Genomic DNA, 25,026 nt, shown 5'->3' on the forward strand with positions numbered 1-25,026 from the left:
AACAATTGCATTGTCAGCCTTTAATCAGATCACAACCTTAAAGCAATACACACACAATGTGTGTGGAATGTATAGTCGACACGCAAGTAGTCATAATACATATTCAATATTATTATAATTTTAATTTTTTAACATTTTTATTTGTACTATACAGCGTGTAAATGTGGTTGCTGTAGCAAAGTTCCAGCAAAAGATCAATAAACTATCTTAAAATTGTCCACTTAGTGCATGGTGGTATGATGCGTCTGGTTCGTCTAGTGACGTTGTTCCAATATCTACAGGAGGACGAATTTAGCGTCAAACACCTGCTGGAAAACACAATTTTTCCAGGTTTTAGTAGCGTACAAACAAGTCGTGTGTGCCATGCACGGCAAACAAATGAGCTAGCGGGCTGTAGCACAGGCACTATACAGTACTGACATTTTGCCCACATGCAAAAATCATGCAAAAGGTAAATACTGTGTGGCGGAGGGATACGAACACTATGGCACACAACATGGCCGTCATCTCCGTCATGTCCTCTCCTTGTAGACCGGCCCACTGTAGCGTGATGCAAATCGATTGGTCGAGTGGACTTGCTTCTCGGCATTCTATTGGCTCGTGGACGTGTCACTCATAGTGTGATGTCAATTACGTCGCTTATACGCTGCTTTCACTGTATCGCCTTGGTGGACAGTATAGTGACTTAAAAAAATGAAATGGAATAAAATGTTGCAGATTCTTTCAGACCGAGACGCCATTTTAGCGTAAAATACTCAATGGTTCTTCACTGAGAAGTATCCTATACGGAACTAGCGTCGGCAGACGTGTCTTTTGGGTTTTTATCGGTTATATTTCAGGGTAAGTAGAGCGATACATTTCCTTCCTGCGTCTTCCCCCTCTCCCTCTTCTTCACACCGGAGCTTGCGTGATGATTTAAATGTATTTAAATGTAAATGGTTAACAGTATTAACAACTGAACATGTAATTTACACCAACAAACGGCTGTAATGTCGAAGGAAAGTGGCTGTGACGTGAATTAAAGTAGTGCGTGCTAATGCTCAACCAGCTGAGTTGTAAGGAAGGTAATGGCTGTCCTTACCAAGAGTAATGTCTAATGGTCTCAACCCAGTGGACGCTAGCCATTTTTACTAACATTCATTTTAACATCATTTTGTTATGTTTTAGACCAATTTATTCGGTTAGCAAGCTACCAATCTGTCCAAAATGTGATACCTGTCTGGCGCCAGCGGGCCTGCTTGTCTCACATCTGTCAAAGGACACAACGAACAGTCCCACTTAGTCCCCCATTAAAAAACGTTTTGGAGCTGATGTCCAAACAAGACTTTTGCCATGAAATCAAATCTAACATCAAGCTTGCTCACGAAGAGACATTTTGTTCAAAGCTCTTCCAGCTGCATTGGTGTCCTTGAAGCTGCACTGTGGGGGTAGAAATTAGTAATATTTACTGTGTTGCTTTGATTTAATATGTAGTCATATTCTATCTTTGGAGTTGTTATTGTAATCTGGATTCTGCTTTGAGCCTAGAAGCACTTTAGGCTAGCAAACATGTACATTCTGCGTATTTGACTTGTTATGATTCTTAATACATGGGTCATTTTAGAGGCTAATTGTATAAAACGTTGCGAGAATTTGTGTTTACTGTTGCTTTAATGCCATGATCCAGAATATATGAGGTTTGTAATCATGCATACACTCTCCCCTTGGGAACTATTTAGTCCCGTTGACCCTCATTATAATCATCCATCCATTTACTATTGTCCCTCTCGGGGTCGCGGGGGGTGTTGGAGCCTATCCTAGCTGCATCCGGGCAGAAGGTGGGGTAACCAAATGTTTATTTTATAATATACTGTATTGCATTGTTTCTTAAACTTTTTTCACTGAGCACCACGTCAGAAAACACTTGGCTCTCCAAGTACCACCATAATGACCAATATTAAAATAATTCATCAAAAACAAGGCAGAGGTTTTATTTAAATTAAAGTACCAATGATTGTCACACACACATTAGGTGTGTCGAAATTATTCTCTGCATTTGACCCATCACCCTTGATCACCCCCTGGGAGGTGAGGGGAGCAGTGGGCAGCAGTGCTGGCTGCGCCCAGCATTAATTTTTGGTGATTTAACCCCCAATTCCAACCCTTGATGCTGAGTGCCAAGCAAGTAGGTAATGGGTCCCATTTTTATAGTTTTTGGTATGACTTGGCCGGGGTTTGAACTCACAACCTACCGATCTCAGGGCGAACGCTCTAACCACGAGGCCACTGAGTAGGTATTTAGCAAGTATACTGGAACATTACACACAGTTTGAACAGTAAAACTGTGTTTGAATATTGGGAAATAAAACGGTTACATTACAATATATAATTGATTCTTTGGTGTATCACTATATAGAGCCCGCGTACCACTAGTGGCACCTGTACCACAATTTCAGAATTGACAGCTGTAATGGAATCCCATGAATACCTCAGATATGAGCATCTAACTTCAAAAATAAAAGGACCTGCGGGTGAAAAGTGCAAGTTGTTCAAATGCATCACACTCAATACTATCAATTATTGAACGTGTCAAGCCTCGCGTCGCTTCTGAGAGAAACTTTATTTAGACCTGAGGATAAAAGAGGGCATATTAAAGTGCCAGTAGAGTGGAAAAGCAAGTTGCCTCTATTTTGAAGATGATATACCTGTATATATCTGATGTATGACACCGAAAGACTGACAAAGTTTGCGAGTTAATTGATATGATCGAAATAGTATCAATCTCAGAGATTCCCGAGCCATTTTGAAGACAATGAGCTAGCCAGACACGTCATCGCGTGATGTAAAGTTAGGAACCACAGATCCCTTCTTCACCAACAATGCAAATCATGCAGACTTTGTGAGAGCCAACAACAATTACTTTAGGGAAAATTATGATCCATAAACCTATATTGATGATCCTGAATATAAGGGGGATGAGCTACACATTTGAGAAGCTCTGCTAAACAGATCCAGCTTTAGTGAAACACTAAGCATCATGTAGCAGTATGGCTAAGTGCTAAACAAGAAATACAAACTACAAACATAATAAAACGATAGTTTACTGTACAATGTCTGCTCTTACTTCAAGGACGACTGATAGAATGTCAATTAGCTTTCCGTTTATATGAAGAATTAATCATGATGCAAACAAAGGTTAAACAACGAAAGGTCTCCCTGCAGACACTGTCTTTGGTTGTGTGTGTTTGTCTTCATCTCTGGGTATGAATTGAATGTCACAGATGAACAACTTCTAAATTATTGGCTAAATCCTCCTAATATCCAGATTAGATGCATGATTTATAATCTTGAATAACAAAAAGCGATGATGCGGGAGCAGCAGGACATCACGGCCAGCTCAGAGTAAACCAGCAGAGGGCTACTGAGCTGTGTTAGCAATCCGCCGCTAATAAATAGTTTGTCTGTATTAGCGCTTACAATAACAGCATTGCTAATGTTTGGTTAATATTCTGGTCACGATATGTGTATAGAGTATTGTTGGATGTGTGTTAGTGGGTTTTGTGGGGAGAATAGAGAACCCCTATTGACAGACTATTTATGTCTTTATTTATTTAAGACTTAGAATGCATTCAAAAAAGAACAACAAATGTGTTCATGTCTTATACAGTGATTGTGAACGATAGACAGGACATCTCTCTAATTTTTGCGTATTTCCAGTATGACTGATGTGATATGGTCAGAGTGCAGAAGTGTTGCTCCAGTGACGTCAATCTACAGAAATTACCGAAGACATTCGGCGCGGAATATTCAAAATGGCTGACTGAATCTGTGGCATTTTGTGATGTTTAAACGGTATTTTCAAATACTTTGCGGATTGTAAATACAATTGGATATGGTTTAATGGATACAATGAAACACAATTAAGCGTATAAATTAAACTTGTTTTTCAGTCTACAGGTACTTAAAAGGTTAGAATTGTGTGTGGTGAACTGTAGCTACTGACCAAATAAATAAATGATTGAATTGTGGGCTAATATTACTATCACAGCAGATCATTGCATGAGATTGTGAGCTAAATATTTTAAAAATAAATGCCATGACATCATCTGGCTATAATTTATTGTCAAGCAACACACTTGCTTGTTTTTTGGTTATGTAAAGGTCTATTGCAACAAAACATTAGTGAGTGCAGTAGTGAAAATCTCGTAGCATTTATCTGACACCACATTTCATTGGCTAGTGCATAATCCACTAAAGGTCACTTGCACTAATGACACTACTCCAAAACAGACTGAGCTTGATTGCTCCCTCCTTCATCAGGCCTGTAGGAGCTCACTTGCTTGATTTAACCTACATGTAGGACCACAATGTTTACCCTCTTGAAATAACAAGGACACGATTCTGCTCTTTTTTTTTTACTATCTGTAGTTTTTTTTCTGCTTCTGGATGTCAACCTTCAGATAGCCAAACTGTGGCCCCATTTTTGCACGCCCCAATCAGTCTGCGAGCCGGGTTCTAATTGAGCCATCAGCGCCTTGAGGGGAGAGGATTGCATGAACGTGTCAGTTCTGCTAATAAGGGGGCAGCCATGCGGAGGGCAGCCAGCCTCGCAGCACCTAAACTATTCCAGTGGCTAATCAAAGATGCTCCTTTTATATGACGTTGTGTAGCCTTTCAATAACTGCAATACTTGATCACCCTCCTCAGGGCGGTCAGAGGGAAGAGTTTAGTGATCGCTCTTAATTGGCGACATCACTCGTGGCATTTTAAATCCCATCTCGCTGTTTAAGGTCCATTTAATGAGCTTCATAAACACATTGGACAATGGCGGTTTTTGTCTGTGGGTTGTAGTGAGCTGTTTTGATTTAGGACACTGAAACATCTTAAGATCCAATACAATTTATTGACCTCTGAAGCACCTGGCTCCCCAGGAAATGCTAGAAACATAATTAGTTCCAGGGTCAAAATGTGGCCATCACTACCCTGTGAGTATCTTACAAGTGTAAGCATAAGCTAACCGTGGCTGTTTATAAACATGCAAAACACCAAAGTTGTATTGTGCGACATAAATGTCTTGTTATATTATTACGGTATACAACCAAAGTATTTTGAGTTGTTTGTGCGACATTAACAAGTCTCTTCGATTGTGCTGTGTGATATTACGAGTTTCTTAAGAAGTATTGTGCAACATACAAGTCTTAAGTTATTGTGAGACTTAACATTTTTTAGTTGTATTGTGTGACTTTGAGTCTTTTAAGTATTCTTTTTCAATATTAAAAATATTTTAAGTTTTATTGAGGCATAACGACTCGACTGTTTCAAAAATGAAAAACAGAAAAACATCTACCGTATTTTCCGCACTATAAGGCGCATCGGATTATAAGGCGCACCTTCAATGAATGGCATATTTCAAAACTTTGTTCATATATAAGGCGCACCGGATTATAAGGCGCACCTTTGTCAACAAAACAGTCAGATAGGTCAGTCAAACTTTATTAATAGATAACAAACCAGCGTTCTGACAACTCCGTTCACTCCCAAAATGAATAAACAGCTGATTTACTCGTGTTACGTAAATCAAACGTGCAATCACAATATAGTAACACGTGAAATAGTGCAGAGCAATAACAATATATCAATAACTCAACGTTGCTCAAACGTTAATGTCACACAACACAACACACTAAATAAAAATGTAAAGCTCACTTTATGAAGTTATAGCTCATTCACAAATCCCTCGAATTCTTCCTCTTCAGTGTCCGAATTAAACAGTTGAGCGAATACGGCATCCAACATGGCCGGCTCCGTCTCGTCGAAGTCGTCATTAATGGAGTCAGTGTCGTTGCCGTTTATTAGTTCAGTGACAATTCCTGCCTTCCTGAAAGCTCGGACCACAGATGAGACTGAATCAGCCCAGGCATTTACGATCCACTGGCAGATAGTGGCGTATGTCATCTGGCGCTGTCTCCCTGTCTTGGTGAACGTCACGTGTGTTCGCCTTCTGTCATCCACTGTTCCCACGCAGTTAGCAGTCTAGCTTCGAATGCCCTGTTGACACCAATATCTAGCGGCTGGAGGTCTTTTGTCAATCCACCCGGAATGACGGCGAGTATTGAATTAAGCGCGTAAGCGTGTCTCTTAATGTGATGTTATGAGCTAGCAAATATAACAACTACACTACCCAGCATGCAACGATAGTGACGAGCATGCGTGGTAGCCCTGAGAAGCGTTGTTGTATGCTGGCAGTTAGAATGTGGTTATGAGCACGCTGTGAGTAAACGTTGAGAACTCAGTTAACACGCCTCGTCTGCATTATTTATAATTAGACAGACAACACACTTAATAGGAGCCATTTTGGGGTCTTTACATAAACACACAAATGGAAATGAAACGTCACATATCCCAGCATGCACCGCGCGCTTCTTCTTCTTCTACGGGGAAAAAAGATGGCAGCTGTTTACCGTAGTTGCGAGACCGAAACTTTATGAAAATTAATATTAATATTAACCCATATACAAGGCGCACCGGATTATAAGGCGCACTGTCAGCTTTTGAGAAAATTTGTGGTTTTTAGGTGCGCCTTATAGTGCGGAAAATACGGTAGGTTGTATTTGTGCGGCATAGCATGTCTTATGTTGTGTTATTGTACAACATAACAAGTATTAAATTGTATTGAGTGACAAACTGAGTCCTAAGTTGTATTATGCAATATAAAAAGTTGTATTGTGACATACCGAGACTTATGTTGTATTTTGTGACATAAGTCTTAAGTTGTTTTCTGAGATATAACGAGTCTTTTAAGTTGTGTCCTGCGATATATCAAGTCTTTTAAGTTGTATTGTGCAACGTAACAAACTTAAAAAAAAGTTTGTGACATAATGAGTCTTAAATTGTATTGTGCAATGTAATCAGTCTTCAAAGTTGTTGTGTGACGAAACAAGTTAAGTTTTATTTTATGACATGACGAGTCTTAATTTGTTTTGGTTGACGTAACAAGTCTTAAGTTTTATTTTGTGGTGTAATGAGTCTTAAGTTGTTTTGTTTGACGTGACAAATCTTACGGTTTTTTTGTGACATAAGTTTTAAGTTGTATCGTGCAACATAACTAGCCTTTTAAGTTGTTTTGTGCAACATATTTATTGCGAGATAGCAAATCTTATTTTGTTGGCGACAGTTGGCGCCACTTTTTTTTATCGATGTGGGAGCGTCACAGTTCTGCAGCCAAACCTAGACAATCAATGGATAAATGCTCGACTTTGTCCCGCTCACGGACGGTGACCGGATGAATAAGAGTTATCGAAAGTGGGGATAGGTTGATTGGCAACACTAAATTGGCCCTAGTGTGTGAATGTGAGCGTGAATGTTGTCTGTCTATCTGTGTTGGCCCTGCCATGATGTGGTGACTTGTCATTGTAACTGAGATAGGCTCCACACCCCCCGCGACTCCGTAAGGGATAAGCGGTAGAAAATGGATGGATGGATGGATGGATGGAAAGGGAGTCGCCGCATGATAATTGGATGACCAGCCTGGGCTGAACCTTTTTGATTGACAGCAAAATGAGCAAATCAGCAACCTTGAAATATAAAACCCTGCCAAAGCATTTTTCAACGTTCATTCTGTTGTTCCTGTTTATATGGAGATATTTATAATTTGTTAAGTGAAATTTTCTTTGTAAAATCTAGCATGTTTATATCGTTTATCTGTTATTAGAGACTGTACTCATGTTTAAAAAGTAGCTGAAAAATAGTTTCCTCTACTTGAAAGACCAGCAACTTCCACTGGTATACAGCCCGTGTTACATTGTACAATAATAACAATTATAAAAATAGAGCAAAACAATATAACAACAATGTTAATACTTATTACTAATAACACAGACCTACTTTTAAATTGATGTTAATTATTTTTAGCATTAAAATATGTATATATATATATATATATATATATATATATATGCATCATAATCAATTATGCAAATTATACAATTACGTCATATTGATCACGCCCCCACCGCCACATGTAGATTTCAAGCTGGGGGAAACCCCGCATTGTGCTAAATCACATCGCGCAATACTCACTGGATTAGTCTGCTTTTGTGTATTGTTGCACCGTGTTGGGGACATTTAGGAGTGCAGTCTGTGGATTCATGTCAATATTGCCTATACTTATCTGACTGATAAATCTTTTTTTTCTGGTTTATTATTTTTATTTTATTTTACTTATAATTTGTGTTGGTTTCTTCTATGGGGGAGGAACAAAACATTTGACATTTGTTTAAATGTATTTCAGGACTGTATATGTCAAAAATCCAATAAGCAAATGTTAAAAAAATAAAATAAAAGGATGAATTTATCGCTCACAACCAGGATGGGAACATGAGATGTATCATACTGGATCAATTATTGTCAAGCAAGCAAGTGTTAAATTTGGAACACGTGTGCCTCTCATGGCTTCCGTGTGGCCCAGCAACAGGCCCCACAGCAAAGCCAGAATGTGGAGGGTCAAATCTGAAGGGCCTGAGATACTATGGTGGAATTATTTCTTACTCTGTGGCCCGGTTTAACCCAAGTTTCTACATTTTACAAGAAGAGAAAACAGTTGCCAGGCAACCATGTGTAGTCACCAGGAAGTTGATCTTACTCACCTTGGTATTGTGTTGAATGGCTAGTTTTAATAATGATGGTAATAGTCTTTGGCCTGAATGTTTACCAAGAACACTTTGTCTCCTGCAGCTCTTCTCTTCAGCTCCATCCACAAACAACCTGCCAGAGAAATGAGTGTGCGTCATTGTCCTCCACTGCCTTCTTCTTTCTGAGTGTTTATCCAGGCTGACGAGGAAAAGAAAGCTTTTTGGCCTCACTTAATTTTTTTTTTACTTGACAATTTGACTGCCGCAAAGCATCATGGGTAGGAAAAAGATACAGATCCAACGGATCACAGATGAAAGAAACAAACAGGTGAGTGCCACCTCATTATCGCCAAAATGTGAAACCTTGTTTAGTGTTACACTATTTTGCATGCTTGACACACACACATATATATATATATATATATATATATATATATATATACACATACATACATACAAATGACATGATGGCATTACGTTCACACCCCAACACTGCTTTACCTAACAATCAGTAATCATGATTTCAATATTGATAACAATAATCTTAATTATTACTTTGGCCATAATTGGCAGCCCTAGATCTTATACATGGACACTGTTTTTATCTATATGGACAAAAAGTGCAGTTACGTCTTATGGCCATCAGGTGCCATATTTCAACATTTCTATTATAACTGTGTGTGTATGTGTGATCAAAGTAACTTTTTTTTCATAGTAATTATAGAGACAATTTTGATATAATTTTTTCGATGTTCTAAAAAAAACTAGCCTGCTTAAGACAACTACAGCATCATCAACACAATTATATCCAACAAAAAGTGTCAAATGTTTATAATTAACTCTTTGTTTATGGTTTATGCTTTTATTTTTTTGGCATGAATTCCATCTACATGTATCTATCACACCAGATATGGAGAAATGGCACATGTGTTTTGCCAAACATATTTGTGCATCAATATAGTGAAATGTACATGTACACTATTTATATTTGAAACCAGCGCACACTTACATGAAGGAGAATGTTGTTTTAATCGCCTGTGCGTGACATAAGGTGTCGCATGCAAAATGAAACAAACATTTGTAAGTTAAAAATCTTCATGTGTTGTCGTTAAACATGATTAAAAACATGAGATAATGTTGCACATTGTACTATGCAAATTGTTGTTTGCCTTTCTGGGACTGCGTTTATGTACATGAGGCTGCCATGATTGACTCTCCAGGCTTCACTTGTGTGCATGTAACTTACACAATAACAATAGCTTCATTAATAGTAATAATAATAACAACAACAACATAAGGAACTGTGAGCAAAATGACATTTGCAAAATAAAATTGGCAGGTTAATATTACTGTTTTAAATTAAAATGATCAAATAACCCACTTTGATAAACGACGAGACTGACTGGTGCCAGCTCGCGAGTTCAAATCCTATCATGAAAATAAGAGACATTAACATTTTTCCCCATTAAGAAACAACATACCAGATCTAAACCTATATAAAACATTGCTGTTTGCAACTAAATATTCAGTTGTGTACATTGAACCTACAAGCTGTGCTCTCTTATAACAGAGTGATCGTTATAATATACTCAGAGAATACGATGTCGAGGTGTTTTTATGGTGCATTCAAGGACCGCTGAAGACTTAGGAGTCCACAACCGCCAGAAATAATACATTATTAATAGATTTTATCAGTTACACACTTCAATCTCAATCAATCAATCTTTATTTATATAGCCCTAAATCACAAGTGTCTCAAAGGGCTGCACAAGCCACAACGACATCCTCGGTACAAAGCCCACATAAGGGCAAGGAAAAACTCACCCCAGTGGGACGTCGATGTGAATGACTATGAGAAACCTTGGAGAGGACCGCATATGTGGGTAACCCCCCCCCCCCCCCCCCCCCCCCCCCCTCTAGGGGAGACCGAAAGCAATGGATGTCGAGTGGGTCTGACATAATATTGTGAGAGTCCAGTCCATAGTGGATCCAACATAATAGTAAGAGTCCAGTCCATAGTGGGGCCAGCAGGACACCATCCCGAGCGGAGACGGGTCAGCAGCGCAGAGATGTTCCCAGCCGATGCACAAGCGAGCGGTCCACCCCGGGTCCCGACTCTGGACAGCCAGCACTTCATCCATGGCCACCGGACCTGTGCCCCCCCCCCCCCCCCCTCAAGGAATAGGGGAGCAGAGGAGAAAAGAAAAGAAACGGCAGATCAACTGGTCTAACAGGGGCGCTATTTAAAGGCTAGAGTATACAAATGAGTTTTAAGATGGGACTTAAATGCTTCTACTGAGGTAGCATCTCTAATTGTTACCGGGAGGGCATTCCATAGTACTGGAGCCCGAATAGAAAACGCTCTATAGCCCGCAGACTTTTTTTGGGCTCTGGGAATCACTAATAAGCCGGAGTTCTTTGAACGCAAATTTCTTGCCGGGACATATGGTACAATGCAATCGACAAGATAGGACGCAGCTAGACCGTGTAGTATTTTATACGTAAGTAGTAAAACCTTAAAGTCACATCTTAAGTGCACAGGAAGCCAGTGCAGGTGAGCCAGTATAGGCGTAATATGATCAAACTTTCTTGTTCTTGTCAAAAGTCTAGCAGCCGCATTTTGTACCAATTGTAATCTTTTAATGCTAGACATAGGGAGACCCGAAAATAATACGTTACAGTAGTCGAGACGAGACGTAACGAACGCATGAATAATGATCTCAGCGTCGCTAGTGGACAAAATGGAACGAATTTTAGCGATATTACGGAGATGAAAGAAGGCCGTTTTAGTAACACTCTTAATGTGTGACTCAAAGGAGAGAGTTGGGTCGAAAATAATACCCAGATTCTTTACTGATTCGCCTTGTGTAATTGTTTGGTTGTCAAATGTTAAGGTGGTATTATTAAATAAATGTCGGTGTTTAGCAGGACCGATAATCAGCATGTCCGTTTTCTTGGCGTTGAGTTGCAAGAAGTTAGCGGACATCCATTGTTTAATTTCATTAAGACACGCCTCCAGCTGACTACAATCCGGCGTGTTGGTCAGCTTTAGGGGCATGTAGAGTTGGGTGTCATCAGCATAACAATGAAAGCTAACACCGTATTTGCGTATGATGTCGCCTAGCGGCAGCATGTAAATACTAATAAGTGCAGGGCCAAGAACCGAACCCTGAGGAACTCCGCACGTTACCTTAACATAGTCCGAGGTCACATTATTATGGGAGACGCATTGCATCCTGTCAGTAAGATAAGAGTTAAACCACGACAAAGCTAAGTCTGACATACCAATACGTGTTTTGATACGCTCTAATAATATATTATGATCGACGGTATCGAAAGCAGCGCTAAGATCAAGAAGCAGCAACATAGATGACGCATCAGAATCCATCGTTAGCAGTACATCATTAGTCATTTTTGCGAGGGCTGTCTCCGTAGAGTGATTTGCCCTGAAACCGGATTGAAAAGGTTCACAGAGATTGTTAGACACTAAGTGTTCATTTAGCTGCTGTGCGACAATTTTTTCGAGGATTTTCGAAATAAAGGGAAGGTGGGACACCGGTCGGTAGTTTACCATGAGGTCAGGATCAAGGTTAGGTCTTTTGAGCAGAGGATGAATAACCGCTTTCTTGAATGCTAGGGGAACAGTGCCAGAGGAAAGTGATAAGTTTATAATATTTAGCACTGATGGACCTAATAATACAAAAAGCTCCTTGATAAGTTTCCCAGGAAGTGGGTCAAGTAAACATGTTGTTTGTTTTATCCCACTTACACGCTGTAATAGTTCCTCTAATGTTATTTCATCAAAAAGAGAGAGACTATTTTGTATTGCAGTATCCGTCGTAGATACAGTTGTATCTGTGTTCATAGAACCCAGTTGTAGCTGGGATGCGTTGTCTTTAATCTCCTTTCTAATGAGTTCAATTTTCTTATTAAATAAATTCATAAAGTCATCTGCCGAGTGGGTGGAGCTATTGGGAGGAGTCCCTTGTTGGGTTAGCGATGCTACTGTACTAAACAAAAATTTAGGGTCGTTTTTGTTGAGGCGGATGAGATTTGAGTAATATTTAGCTTTAGCTAAGGTAAGCATGCGTTTATACGATATTAAACTATCACTCCATGCTTGATGGAAAACCTCAAGCTTGGTCGCGCGCCATTTACGTTCCAACTTTCTACATGATAATTTATGAGCTCTGGTTTCTTCTGTAAACCATGGGGTGCGCCTTTTAGGGGCCCTTTTTTGTTTTAGCGGTGCTATACTATCAATGGTTTTGCGCAGGGCATTGTCAAAGTTGTTAGTGAGGTTATCAATAGAGCCGACATAATTTGGGAATGGTGCCATTACCGAAGGCAGTAGGTCAGCAAGAGTCATCGTTGTGGCAGCATTAATGTTGCGGCTGCTATAGCAGTTATTATTATTATTAGTTTGTTGACAATGAGTCAGAACTTCGAATTTTATAAGGTAATGATCGGACATTACTTTAGTATACGGGAGTACCATAACTTTGGAGGTGGTGACACCCCTGACCAGCACTAGATCTATCGTATTGCCGTTGCGATGCGTAGGTTCATTTATTATTTGTGTAAGACCACAGCTATCAATTGTAGTCTGGAGCGCCACGCACTGAGGGTCCGATGGGGTATTCATATGGATATTAAAGTCCCCCATTATGATTATATTGTCTGCGTGCGTCACTAGATCAGCAACGAACTCTGAGAATTCATTAATAAAGTCCGAGTAGGGCCCTGGGGGGTGGTAGATAACAGCCATATCGAGAGGCAGCGGTGCGACAGACCTCATAGTAAGCACCTCAAACGATTTGTATTTATTATTTAGGTTAGGGGTAAGGTTAAAGTTTTCATTGTATATTAGTGCGACCCCCCCACCCCTTTTAAGGGGACGGGCAATAAGCGCATTCCTATAGTTAGGAGGAGATGCCTCATTTAGCGCAAAAAAATCGTCTGGTTTGAGCCAGGTTTCGCTAAGACCAATGACGTTAAGATTGTTGTCTCTAATGACCTCATTAACTAATAAAGTTTTGGGAGACAATGATCTTATGTTTAAAAAGCCCATATTATAAGTATTGGGCTGTTTTGACGAGTTTTTGTTTAAATTATCCGTAGTAGAAATATTAATAATGTTGCGTTTATTATACGTAGTGCACTTTAAATAGTTTCGACCATATCTAGGAATTGATACGACGGGAATTTTCAGATTGTTTGCTTGATGCTGCGATCGACTGAACGCATCATGATTTGCCACCTCAGTAGAATGCATATCTACCCCGGACACATTCACAACAGAAAACACATTATGTGAGTTGTGTGTTATTCTAAGAAAATTGCTATGCGTACAGGAATTATCCAGCCTGGTGCTGGCTAGTTCTAGGTTAACTGACTCCTCACCCGGACGAGCAGGCTCTGTAATTGCCTGTGACCGGGCTTGCTCTAGTGTAGTTAGTCAAATGTGACTTAAACGGTAGTCTATGTTCTTAGGCAGGATGATGGCGCCTTCCTGGTTAGGGTGAAGGCCGTCCCTCATCAGCAAGCCTGGTTTGCCCCAGAAAGAGGGCCAATTATCAATAAACGTTAGTCCCTGTTGTCTACAGAAGCTAGCCAGCCACTTGTTAAGCGAGACTAATCTGCTATATCTCTCATCATTGCCTCTCGCAGGCAGGGGGCCAGAGACAATTACTCGATGCCTGGACATCTTTCTAGCGAGATCACAAGTCCTGGCTATGTTTCTCTTTGTAATCTCTGACTGTCTCATTCTAGTGTCATTGGAGCCAACGTGTACAACTATATTCGCATAACTAGTGGTGCGATTAGCCTGTCGTACGTGTTTACTAGGCCTGTTGCGAGTTAGCTCCCTAAGATTAGCCTCAATGTCAGGTGCTCGGGCCCCAGGGATGCACTTAATTGTGGCTGGTTTGCTAAGCTTTATGTTTCGGGTGATGGAGTCCCCTATGACTAAGGTGTGGTGCCCGGTAGACTGGGGTGTAGGATTAGCTAAAGAGCTAAATCTATTATGCGTCTCAACCGGTACACCGTAGCTTGTAGGCCGCTTAGGACTACTACAGGCTGGGCTAGTTAGCTCGCTACAGCTAACGCTAGCAGATGTGTCCGCAACATCTAAAGTTACGAGATTACTCTGCTCTAACTGGCGGACACGGCCCTCTAGCAGAGCCAGCCTCTCTGTGAGTAAGGTGCAAGACGCGCAGGAAGCCATACTCACGGTGTTTTCTGTCACCGAGTGAAGTTCCTGCTGTCTTCCGAGAAGTCCTCGTCACGGTGTGCAGGAGTAGATTCCTTCTGACCGGCGACGCCTTTCTCCGCGCTAGCTTCGTTAGCTTAGCAGCTAGCTGCGGGAGGGGTGGTGAGACAGAGATCGGGTGATTTGCAAGTTAAATAGTACTACTAAATATGTTGAGAAAGTAATAAAGAAAGCTGCAGAACAATTTAAAAGCACACAAATAGAACGATACTTAGCTTTTTCGAAACAGCGAGCAGTCAGCGAGCAGACACGCACGGTGAACCGGAACCGGAAGTAAAAAAATGTTTACGTATATACATCTTAAAGTGCTACAGTACAAACTAATATCTAAAACCATACAAGCTTTGCCATTAAAACAGATAAAATACTAAGACTAAAACATTGTCAGTGAAGCATTAGAAACACAAAACATGTCAAATCGTGTTTTTTCTAACAGAGTGTCTATTTAATTTACTTTTTTTTTTTTTTTTAAATAACTTGATCAAAAAATTTCAATGTGGTTATCTTATTGTTGAAGGTGCTCAAGAAGTACTTTTTTTGAGCACCTTCAACAATAAGATAACCTTCACCTTATTGTTGAAGGTGCTCAAGAAGTACTTTTTTTTTGAGCACCTTCAACAATAAGATAACGTGATAATTTTGGCTACGATAACTGGAATAATACATTTTTATATCGTTACATCCCTTATATTGTAATACATATCTATATCGACTGATAAAAAAATATTGTGTTATGATTTTTTTCCCATATGACCCAGCTCTATGTACTACACTGAGTAGATGTGTTAATTGGAGCATTTACAGTACATACATCCAGTACTTGAAGTTAGAAAGTATCAGAAGGTAACTGAATGCAAGTCTCTTGTGGACTATTTAAACTCTACTGAGGCAGTTCGGTTGGAGTGGGGGTTGCAGTTTCCAGTTTCGTCCAAGTTCCTGCCACTTGAATGCTTTGCATGTTTGACACCACGCACTTGAGTGAGCAGCTGTTGGTGAAAATAAAACGCACACAGCTCAACGACTTCACGCCAACAAGAAGCTGTTTGGTCTCAGGCGTATGTCTAAAAGGGTCCTTTTGAGCATTTATTATCATGAACGTTTGTGTGTTCCTAGGTGACATTCACAAAGCGAAAGTTTGGCTTGATGAAGAAAGCATACGAGCTGAGCGTGCTGTGCGATTGCGAGATCGCCCTGATCATCTTCAACCACGCCAACAAGCTGTTCCAGTACGCCAGCACCGACATGGACAAGGTTCTGCTCAAGTACACCGAGTACAATGAGCCCCACGAGAGTCGCACTAATGCAGATATCATTGAGGTAACACTTCCTGAAACTCCTCCATCACAAGAAGTACAAACGCCTCCAAGCTTTTTTGCTGTCATTTTGCCTGTGTAGACTTTGAGAAAGAAAGGCTTCAATGGCTGTGACAGTCCTGAGCCTGATGGCGAAGACTCCATTGATCAGAGTCCCCTCAATGATGACAAGTTCCGTAAGACCACAGAAGACCTGGATGTTCTCTTCAAACGCTACGGAGTAAGTCTTCCTCATTTCCTCTTTGCGTGCCTTCAGAGCATCAAATAATGGTTCCTTTCAAATGTGGCAGCAGTCTACAGCTCCGCCGCAGACCTTCTCCATGCCTGTCACCGTGTCCAATCCCAACACGCTGCAATTCAGTAACCCCGGCAACGCGCTGGTAACTACCTCCTACGTAACGTCGCCGTCGCTCACAGACGCCCACCTCCTGTCGCCGCAGCAACCGGCTCCTCAGAGGAACACCGTGTCTCCTGGGTTGCCACAGCGACCGGCCAGTGCAGGTGAGCCAACAGCCAGACAAAAGCGTGGAGTAAAAAAGTCAAGACAGCACTTCGATAAATTTTGATTCCTATCTTTTCATTCAACAGGAGCGCTTCTTGGAGGTGACCTGAATAATTCAAATGGCGGCTGTCCAAGTCCAGTCCGTGAGTGACTTTTTAAAAATGTTGTCCAGTCTATGCATTAGGACCCATAGAAAAAAGTTGCAGCGTTTTTAGAGTTGGAGAAACTAATACAAATTGTATTAGTTTGCTAGTCATTTATTTTTTAATAATAACTTTCATTATTTAGTTAATATTTTATTTCCCGCATTTTATAGTGCTAAAAATCTATGTAACACCACAAAAAAGGCTCAAGATTGTCAAAAAAAAAAAAAGTTATCCGTTTACAAACCTTGTAAGGGACCACAGATGTGGGCTAGCGCCTCCTCCGTGGAGGCTGATCTGTGGTCACCTGTTAACCTCTCCACTCAGGAGAGGCGGGCAGAGCAGAAAAGGGAGACGGCAGATCAACTGGTCTAAAAAGGGGTCTATTTAAAGGCTAGAGTATACAAATAAGTTTTTAGATGGGACTTAAATGCTTCTACTGAGTAGCATCTATAACTGTTACCTGTAGGGCATTCCAGAGTACTGGAGCCCAAATAGAAAACGCTATAAAGCCTCCCAATTTATTTTTTCCTGCAAAAACTGTGAGAAGTGAATGGTAATTTCTTCACAGTATTCAAATTTTTTGAAATCCTGTTTTTGTGGGGTTTTTTAGTTCGAGGCCCAAATTATGTACATATAGACTACTAAATACTTGAAATCGTTTAAATTGTGGGCCCTGAATCTACAATCTATGAAAGTTTAACGTTTTGAATGGAAATACTGAAATAAAATCACTTTTTCATGATATTCATATTTTTTGTAAAGGGTCTATAGATGCTGAAGAGTGCAGGGCCAAGAACCGAACCCTGTGAAACTCTGCACGGGGTGGGAGACGCATCCTGTCAGTAAGATAGAAGTTAAACCAAGATAAAAATGTTAAGTTTAACATACCAATACATGTTTTGATACCTTCTAATAGAATGTTATGATCGACAGTATCAAAAGCAGCACTAAAATCAAGTAGCAGCAACATGGATGACGCATCACCATCCATAGTTAGCAATAGATCATTAGTCATTTTTTCGAGGGCTGTCTCTGTAGAGTGATTTGCCCTGAAACCGGACTGAAAGAGAGTTCATTTAACTACTGTGCAACAATTTTTTTGAGGATTTACGAGATAAAGAGAAGGTGCGACAACGGCCGGTAGTTTACCATGAGGTCAGGATCGAGGTTAGGTCTTTTGAGCAGAGGATGAATAACCACTTTTTTGAATGCTAGGGGAACAGTACTAGAGGAAAGTGATAAGTTAATAATATTTAGCACTGATGGTCCTAATATTACCAACAGCTGTTTGATAAGTTTCCCAATAAGTGGGTCAAGTGAACATGTTTGTTTTGTCCCATCTACAAGTTGCAGCAGTTCCTCTGTTATTTCTTCAAAAAGAGAGATTATTTTGGAGAGCAATATCCGTCGTACATACATTTGTATCTGCGTTTATAGAACCCAATTGCAGCTGGGACACGTTATCTTTAATCTCCTTTCTAATGAGTTAAATTTTCTTATTAAAGAATTTCATAAAGGTATCAGCCGGGTGGGTAGAGCTACTGAGAGGAGTCCCTTGTTGGGTTAGCAATGCTACTTTATTGAACAAATATTTAGGATCACTCCATTTGCGTTCCAGCTTTTTACATGATAGTTTAAGAGCTCTGTTTTCTTCTGTGAACCAGGGGTACGCCTTTTGGGGGCCTTTTTTACCTTTCGCGGTGCTATACTATCAATGGCGTTGCGCAGAGCAGCGGTAAAGTTGTTAGTGAGGTTATCGATAGAGCCCACGTAATTTGGGAATGGTGCCATTACCGAAGGCAGTAGGCCAGCAAGAGTCGTAGTTGTGACAGCATTAATGTTGCGGCCGCTAAAGCATTAGTTATTAGTAGGGATGATGTTTGATAAGAAATTATCGAGTTCGAGCCTATTATCGAATCCTCTTATCAAACCGATTCCTTATCGATTCTCTTATCGAGTCCAGATAGGTTGTTGTATATGGAAAAAAAAAAACAATATTTGGTTTAACAAATCATTTCACATTCTTTACTGCTCGCTACTATAGTATTACCAAATCTGAGTTATTTTGCAGAAAAGTGGGGAAATAACTACAAATGTGTGCTACATTCGTTAACCGTGTTACAAAAAAGATCAATTAGACTGATACATAATGTTGAACATACAAACACTTTATTTATTGAGTCAAAAATATTAAAGTTTGATGATTTGGTAAAATTGCAAACAGCTAAAATGATGTGGAATTAAATGATGGAATGGATTAAGTAAAGAAGTTAAACATTGTACTGATATGATCCAGTTTAAGAGGTTGTTCAAATGAATAGTGCTTACAAAGTACAAAGAAGAAGAATTATGAGAAATACTTTCAACCTTATTGAAAATAAGATATTCTTCACCTCAGTATATTAATAATGACTGACTGAATTAATTAATTACATATTACAAAACTGTTGTATATACTAATTCACAGATATTTTATTATAAAAAGGTCAGTAAATGATGTATATATTTGTAAACGCTAAGAAGTGGGAAAGAGGTAGGATTAAATAAGCTTTACTTCTTCCTACTCCTGTAAAGTGAAATTATATGAAACTGATGTATTATACTGTAAGTGTGTTCATGTTCCAAATAAACTAAAGAAATAAGGAAAGCACTAGTTTATTAGACAGACTTGCAAACTCTGTCGTGGTGTAGATTACAAGATAATGTAAACGTTACCAGACACATACAAAAAGGCTCACGTTAACGTTACCGTTAGCCGCTGACTATGTTTAGGTAACGTTAGTCTAGCTAACATTACTGCAGTCCTGGTTGACATAAGAGGTAACGTTACTACAAGTGAGCAGATATGGAAATTAACAGTTAACGTTAGTTACTAACCGGCATCACCGCCACTGTAGCTGGGACTTGGGCAGCTGGCAGAAGAAGAGGGGCGTTCTTCGTCGTCTCTGCCGCTGCTTCGAAGACACGACACGCTTGTTGTACTTCCCCCGCTTACACGAGAGCGAAGCCTGGCAATAATTGCATATTGCCGCTTCCTCGTTTTTTTTGGTGAAATTAAGCAATGCCTTGGAGCACTTTTTCCGGTCTGCGCCTAATAAATGATAAATGGGTTATACTTGTATAGTGCTTTTCTACCTTCAAGGTACTCAAAGCGCTTTGACAGTATTTCCACATTCACCCATTCACACACACATTCACACACTGATGGCGGGAGCTGCCATGCAAGGCGCTAACCAGCAGCCATCAGGAGCAAGGGGTGAAGTGTCTTGCCCAAGGACGCAACGGAAGTGACTAGGATGGTAGAAGGTGGGGATTGAACCCCAGTAACCAGCAACCCTCCGATTGCTGGCACAGCCACTCTACCAACTTCGCCACACTGAGCTACGTGACTTCATTTCTTGTGATGTCACCGGGGCATTTCTTGTCGGGACGAGATTCGTTCCCAGGGATTCGAATAAAGAACCAACTCTTTTTCTTTACTATAGTGGTCTCGATAACGGGTACCGGTTCTCAAAAAGGAATCCGAGTCCGAGGACTCGGTTCCTTTCTTATCGAACAACCGGGAAAACCGGTTTCGAGTATCATCCCTAGTTATTAGTAGCTTGTTGACAATGAGTCATATCTTCAAATTTTATAAGGTAGTGATCGGACATTACTTTAGTGTACGGGAGTACCATAACTTTGGAGGTGGTGACACCCAGGACAAGGACTAGATCTATCTTATTACCGTTGCGATGCGTGGGTTAATTTATTATTTATGTAAGACCACAGCTATCAATTATAGTCTGAAGCGCTCCGCACGGAGGATCTGACGGGTTATTCATATGGATATTAAAATCCCCCATTATAATTATATTATCTGTGTGCGTTAATAGATCAGCGACAAACTTTGAAAATTCACTAATAAAGTCCGAATAGGGCCCAGGGGTGCGATAGATAACAGCCAGATGGAGAGGTAGCGGTGTGACAGACCTCATTGTAAGCACCTCCAATGATTTATATTTATTACTTAGGTACTTAGGTTAGGGTTAAGATTTTCATTGGATATTAGTGCAACCCCTCCACCCGTTTTACAGAGATGGGCAATATGTGCACTCGTATAGTTAGAGGAGATTCCTCGTTTAGCAGAAAAAATTCATATGGTTTTAGCCAAGTTTCACTGAGACCGATGACGTTAAGATTGTTGTCGCTAATGACCTTATTAACTAATAATGTTTTGGGAGACAATTATCTGATGTTTAATAAGTCCATATTATAGTTAGTGGGCTTTTCTGAGGCATTTTTGTTAACGGTATCCGTAGTACTGGTATTAATAATGTTACGTCTATTTTGTGCAGTGCACCTTAAATAATTTCGATCACATCTAGGAATTGATATGACAGGTGCTGCGATAGATTTAACATGTCAAAATTTGGCACCTCAGTAGAATGCATGTCCACCTCAGGCACAGTCACTACAGAAAAAACGTGCGAGTTATGTAATATTCTACGAGGAATATTCCAACCTGCAGCTGGTTAGTTGTAGCTTAACTGACTCATCACCTGGGCTAACAGACACTGCAATTGCCTGTGTCCGAGCTTGCTCTAGTGTGACTCAAATAGTAATCTATATTTTTGGAAAGAGTGTTGGCGCCTTCCCGGTTAGGGTGAAGGCCGTCCCTTCCTCAGCAAGCTTGGTTTCTTGGTTTGCTCCAGGAAGAGGGCCAATTATCAATAAACGGTTGTCTTTGTTCTCTACAAATACTAGCCAGCCAAATAAAGTAGAAGGTTAACTGCCAGATTGGTCATACTGTAATTTACTGAATTACTGAAATGTTTATATACTGTGTATATATATATATATATATATATATTAGGGCTGCAACAACTAATTGATTATAAAAATAGTTGGCGATTAATTTAGTCTTCGATTTGTTGGATCTATGCTATGCGCATGCGCAGAGGCAAAAAATGTTTTTATTTTTTAATTTTTTTATAAACCTTTATTTATAAACTGCAACATGTACAAACAGCTGAGAAACAATAATCAAAATAAGTATGGTGCCAGTATGCTGTTTTAAAAAAATAAAATACTGGAAAGGATAGAAATGTAGTTTGTCTCTTATATCCGATTATTAATCGATTAGTCGAAGTAACAATCGACAGATTAATCGATTATCAAATTAATCGTTAGGTGCAGCCCTAATATATATATATATATATATATATACACACACACACAGTGAGGTCCACAAGTATTTGCACACCCTGCAATTTTGCAAGTTCTCCCACTTAGAAATTAGGGAGAGGTCTGAAATGTTCATCATAGATGTATTTCCACTATTAGAGACATAATCTAAAAAGAAAAATCCGGAAATCACATCATATGATTTTTTAATGATTTATTTGTATGTTACTGGGGTTCATAAGTATTTGCACACATGAGAATCAGCAAGAATCATGACTCTCAAAGAGCTGTCAGTCTACTTTAAAAAAAAGTCCACCTTTACCCCACAACTAATCACCCACCCACCACCCCTTTGAGCTCATTAAATTACCTGTAGAGCCCACAGTCAGTCAAGGTCCAACTGCTACCATGGGCAAGACTAAAGAGCTGTCAAAAGAGGCCAGAGACAAAATTGTAGAGCTTCACAAAGCTGGAAAAGGCTATGGGATAATTGGGAAGCAGCTTGGTGAGAATAGATCAACTGTTGCAGCAATTGTTAGAAAATAGAAGACGCTAAACATGACTGCTAATCTACCTCGGACTGGGGCTCCATGTAAGATCTCTCCTCGTGGGGCATCACTCATGATAAGAAAAGTGAGGAAGAACTACACAGCAGGAGCTGGTGAATGACCTGAAGAGAGCTGGCACCACTGTTTCCAAGGCTACTATCAGTAGAACACTACGGCGTAGTGGTTTAAAATCATGCATTGCACGGAAGGTTCCCTCCCCTGCTTAAGTCAGCCCATGTGCAGGACCGTCTGAAGTTTGCCAATGGCCATCTGGATGATCCAGAGGAGTCATGGGAGAAAGTCATGTGGTCAGATGAGACCAAAATATAACTTTTTGGTATAAACTCCACTCGTCGGGTTTGGAGGGAAAAAAAGGATGAGTATCATCATCCCTACAGGATGGAGGTGGAAACATCATGCTTTGGGGGTGCTCTTCAGCAAAGGGGACAGCACGACTGCACTCTATTAAGGAGAGGATGAACGGGGCCATGTATTGAGAGATTTTGGCCAAAAACCTCCTTCCCTCAGTCAGAACATTGAAGATGGGTGGTGGCTGGGTCTTCCAACATGAAGCACACAGCCAGGATAACCAAGGAGTGGCTCCATACCAAGCATATCAAGGTTCTGGAGTGGCCTAGCCAGTCTCTAGATCTAAATCCAATAGAAAATCTTTGGAGGGAGCTGAAATTTCGCGTTGCTCGGCGGCAGCCCCGAAACCTGACAGATCTAGAGAAGATTTGTGTGGAGGAGTGGGCCAAAATCCCTGTTGCCGTGTGTACAAACATGGTGAAGAACTATAGGAAACGTTTGACCGCTGTAATTGCATTATGCACTAAATATTAACACTGATGTTCTCAGGTGTGCAAATACTTATGAACCCCAGTAAAATACAAATAAATCATTAAAAAAACATACAATGTGATATCCGGATTTTTCCTTTTAGTGGAAATACATCTATGATGAACATTTCAGACCTATCCCTAATTTCTAAGTGGGAGAACTTGCAAATGCTGTGGAGTCCCAGCAGTTATCCAAGATAAGATGTGAAAAATATGAACAGACTTTGTGGTGATATGACAAAGTTGCGAACTCGGCACAATCATGGACAAATTAAATTGTGCGGCGACTGACTGTGTCTACCTCTACTCAGCTAACGGCTACACCAGTGCCAGGGCCTCCCCGGGCCTCCTGGGCGTATCCAACGGCAACAGCCTGGGCAAGGTGGCTCCAGCCAAGTCTCCGCCCCCGCCTCAGAGCCCCCAGATGGTTAACAACCGCAAGCCGGACCTCCGCGTCATCACCTCTCAGGGCGGGAAGAGCCTGATGCAAATGGTGAGCTGGTTACATTTTGTAAAAGTCAAACACTTGTTGAAGATGAAACCTCCACCAAGAGTCGTTAGTCCGCATTCTCGACTGTCGCTAGCACATTTTGTAGCTTGTACTTTCCCCTTTCTTGTTTTGTTTTTACAGGCCACTCCCACTCTGCTGTAGTTTTGTCACATTCTACTAACCGTTTAAAATAAGTTGTAACCTTCTCTGTTACCGCCCTTTACAGACAGAGGATGAGCTGGAATTGGTAAACGAGGTGAATATTAGCCCACCCCCATTCCCCCGCATGAGTCAGTGGTTTTGGACGACTTCCTGCGTCTTTAGCATGGTCGCACAAGATGACGTTCTCATTTTTCTTGGGATAGTGTTCATTGTGACAGCATGTGGTTCAGACCTCATGAGCGTGGTGTTATGTAGTCTTGTCTCGGAAGTTATACTCTTTCAATAAATGAATTATCTAATTCAGTATGTCCACCATGATGCCCCTAATAAAAAAAAATCCACATATACATTTATTATTTTATATATATATATATATATATATATATATATATATATATATATATATACATATATATATATATATATATATATACCCATATATACACGTGTGTGTGTGTGTGTGTGTGTGTGTGTGTGTGTGTGTGTGTGTGTGTGTGTGTGTGTGTGTGTGTGTGTGCGCGCACTGCAAAAAGTCAGTGTTCAAAAACAAGAAAAAAAAATACAAAAATTAGGGGTATTTTATTTGAACTAAGCAAAATTATCTGCCAATAGAACAAGAAAATTCGGCTTGTCAAGACTTTCCAAAACAAGTAAAATTAGCTAACCTCAATGAACCCAAAAATGCCTTAAAATAAGTATATTCTCACTAATAAGTGCACTTTTCTTGGTAGGAAAAAAAAGAGGCCTTTTTGCTCAATATGTTGAAAAATATTCTTAAATTAAGTAAATGCTAGTGCCATTATCTTGACATAATGATATGCGCTCGGCATCATGATTATTTTTTTCATGCTTGAATTAAGAAATTATTACTTTCAAAAAGTAATTTTATAAATGGTAAATGGGTTGTACTTGTATAGCGCTTTTCTACCTTTTTAAGGAAATCAAAGCACTTTGACACTATTTCCACATTCACCCATTCA

General features: G+C 40.1%; 1 protein-coding gene across 10 annotated transcripts in view; it reads left to right on the top strand.

The window, feature by feature from the left end:
- The first annotated feature begins 660 nt into the window (after nucleotides 1-660).
- LOC133577284 (myocyte-specific enhancer factor 2D homolog) overlaps nucleotides 661-25,026 on the top strand; it is a 38,944-nt gene continuing 14,578 nt past the window's right edge. For 6 of the 10 annotated variants that reach the window (XR_009811711.1, XM_061930957.1, XM_061930958.1 and 3 more), the window contains exons 1-8: nucleotides 661-840; nucleotides 8,713-8,937; nucleotides 15,994-16,197; nucleotides 16,276-16,413; nucleotides 16,484-16,694; nucleotides 16,782-16,838; nucleotides 23,706-23,887; nucleotides 24,111-24,140. Coding sequence is in view for 9 of the 10 variants with exons in the window: in XM_061930957.1 (XP_061786941.1) it covers nucleotides 8,884-8,937; nucleotides 15,994-16,197; nucleotides 16,276-16,413; nucleotides 16,484-16,694; nucleotides 16,782-16,838; nucleotides 23,706-23,887; nucleotides 24,111-24,140 (876 nt within the window). In the remaining variant the exon portion in view is untranslated. The remainder of the gene's footprint in view (nucleotides 841-8,712; nucleotides 8,938-15,993; nucleotides 16,198-16,275; nucleotides 16,414-16,483; nucleotides 16,695-16,781; nucleotides 16,839-23,705; nucleotides 23,888-24,110; nucleotides 24,141-25,026) is intronic. The other 4 variants (XM_061930959.1, XM_061930964.1, XM_061930960.1 and 1 more) reach the window with 3 other exon arrangements.

Source organism: Nerophis lumbriciformis, linkage group LG37 (assembly GCF_033978685.3).
Source record: "Nerophis lumbriciformis linkage group LG37, RoL_Nlum_v2.1, whole genome shotgun sequence".
NCBI lineage: Eukaryota > Metazoa > Chordata > Actinopteri > Syngnathiformes > Syngnathidae > Nerophis > Nerophis lumbriciformis.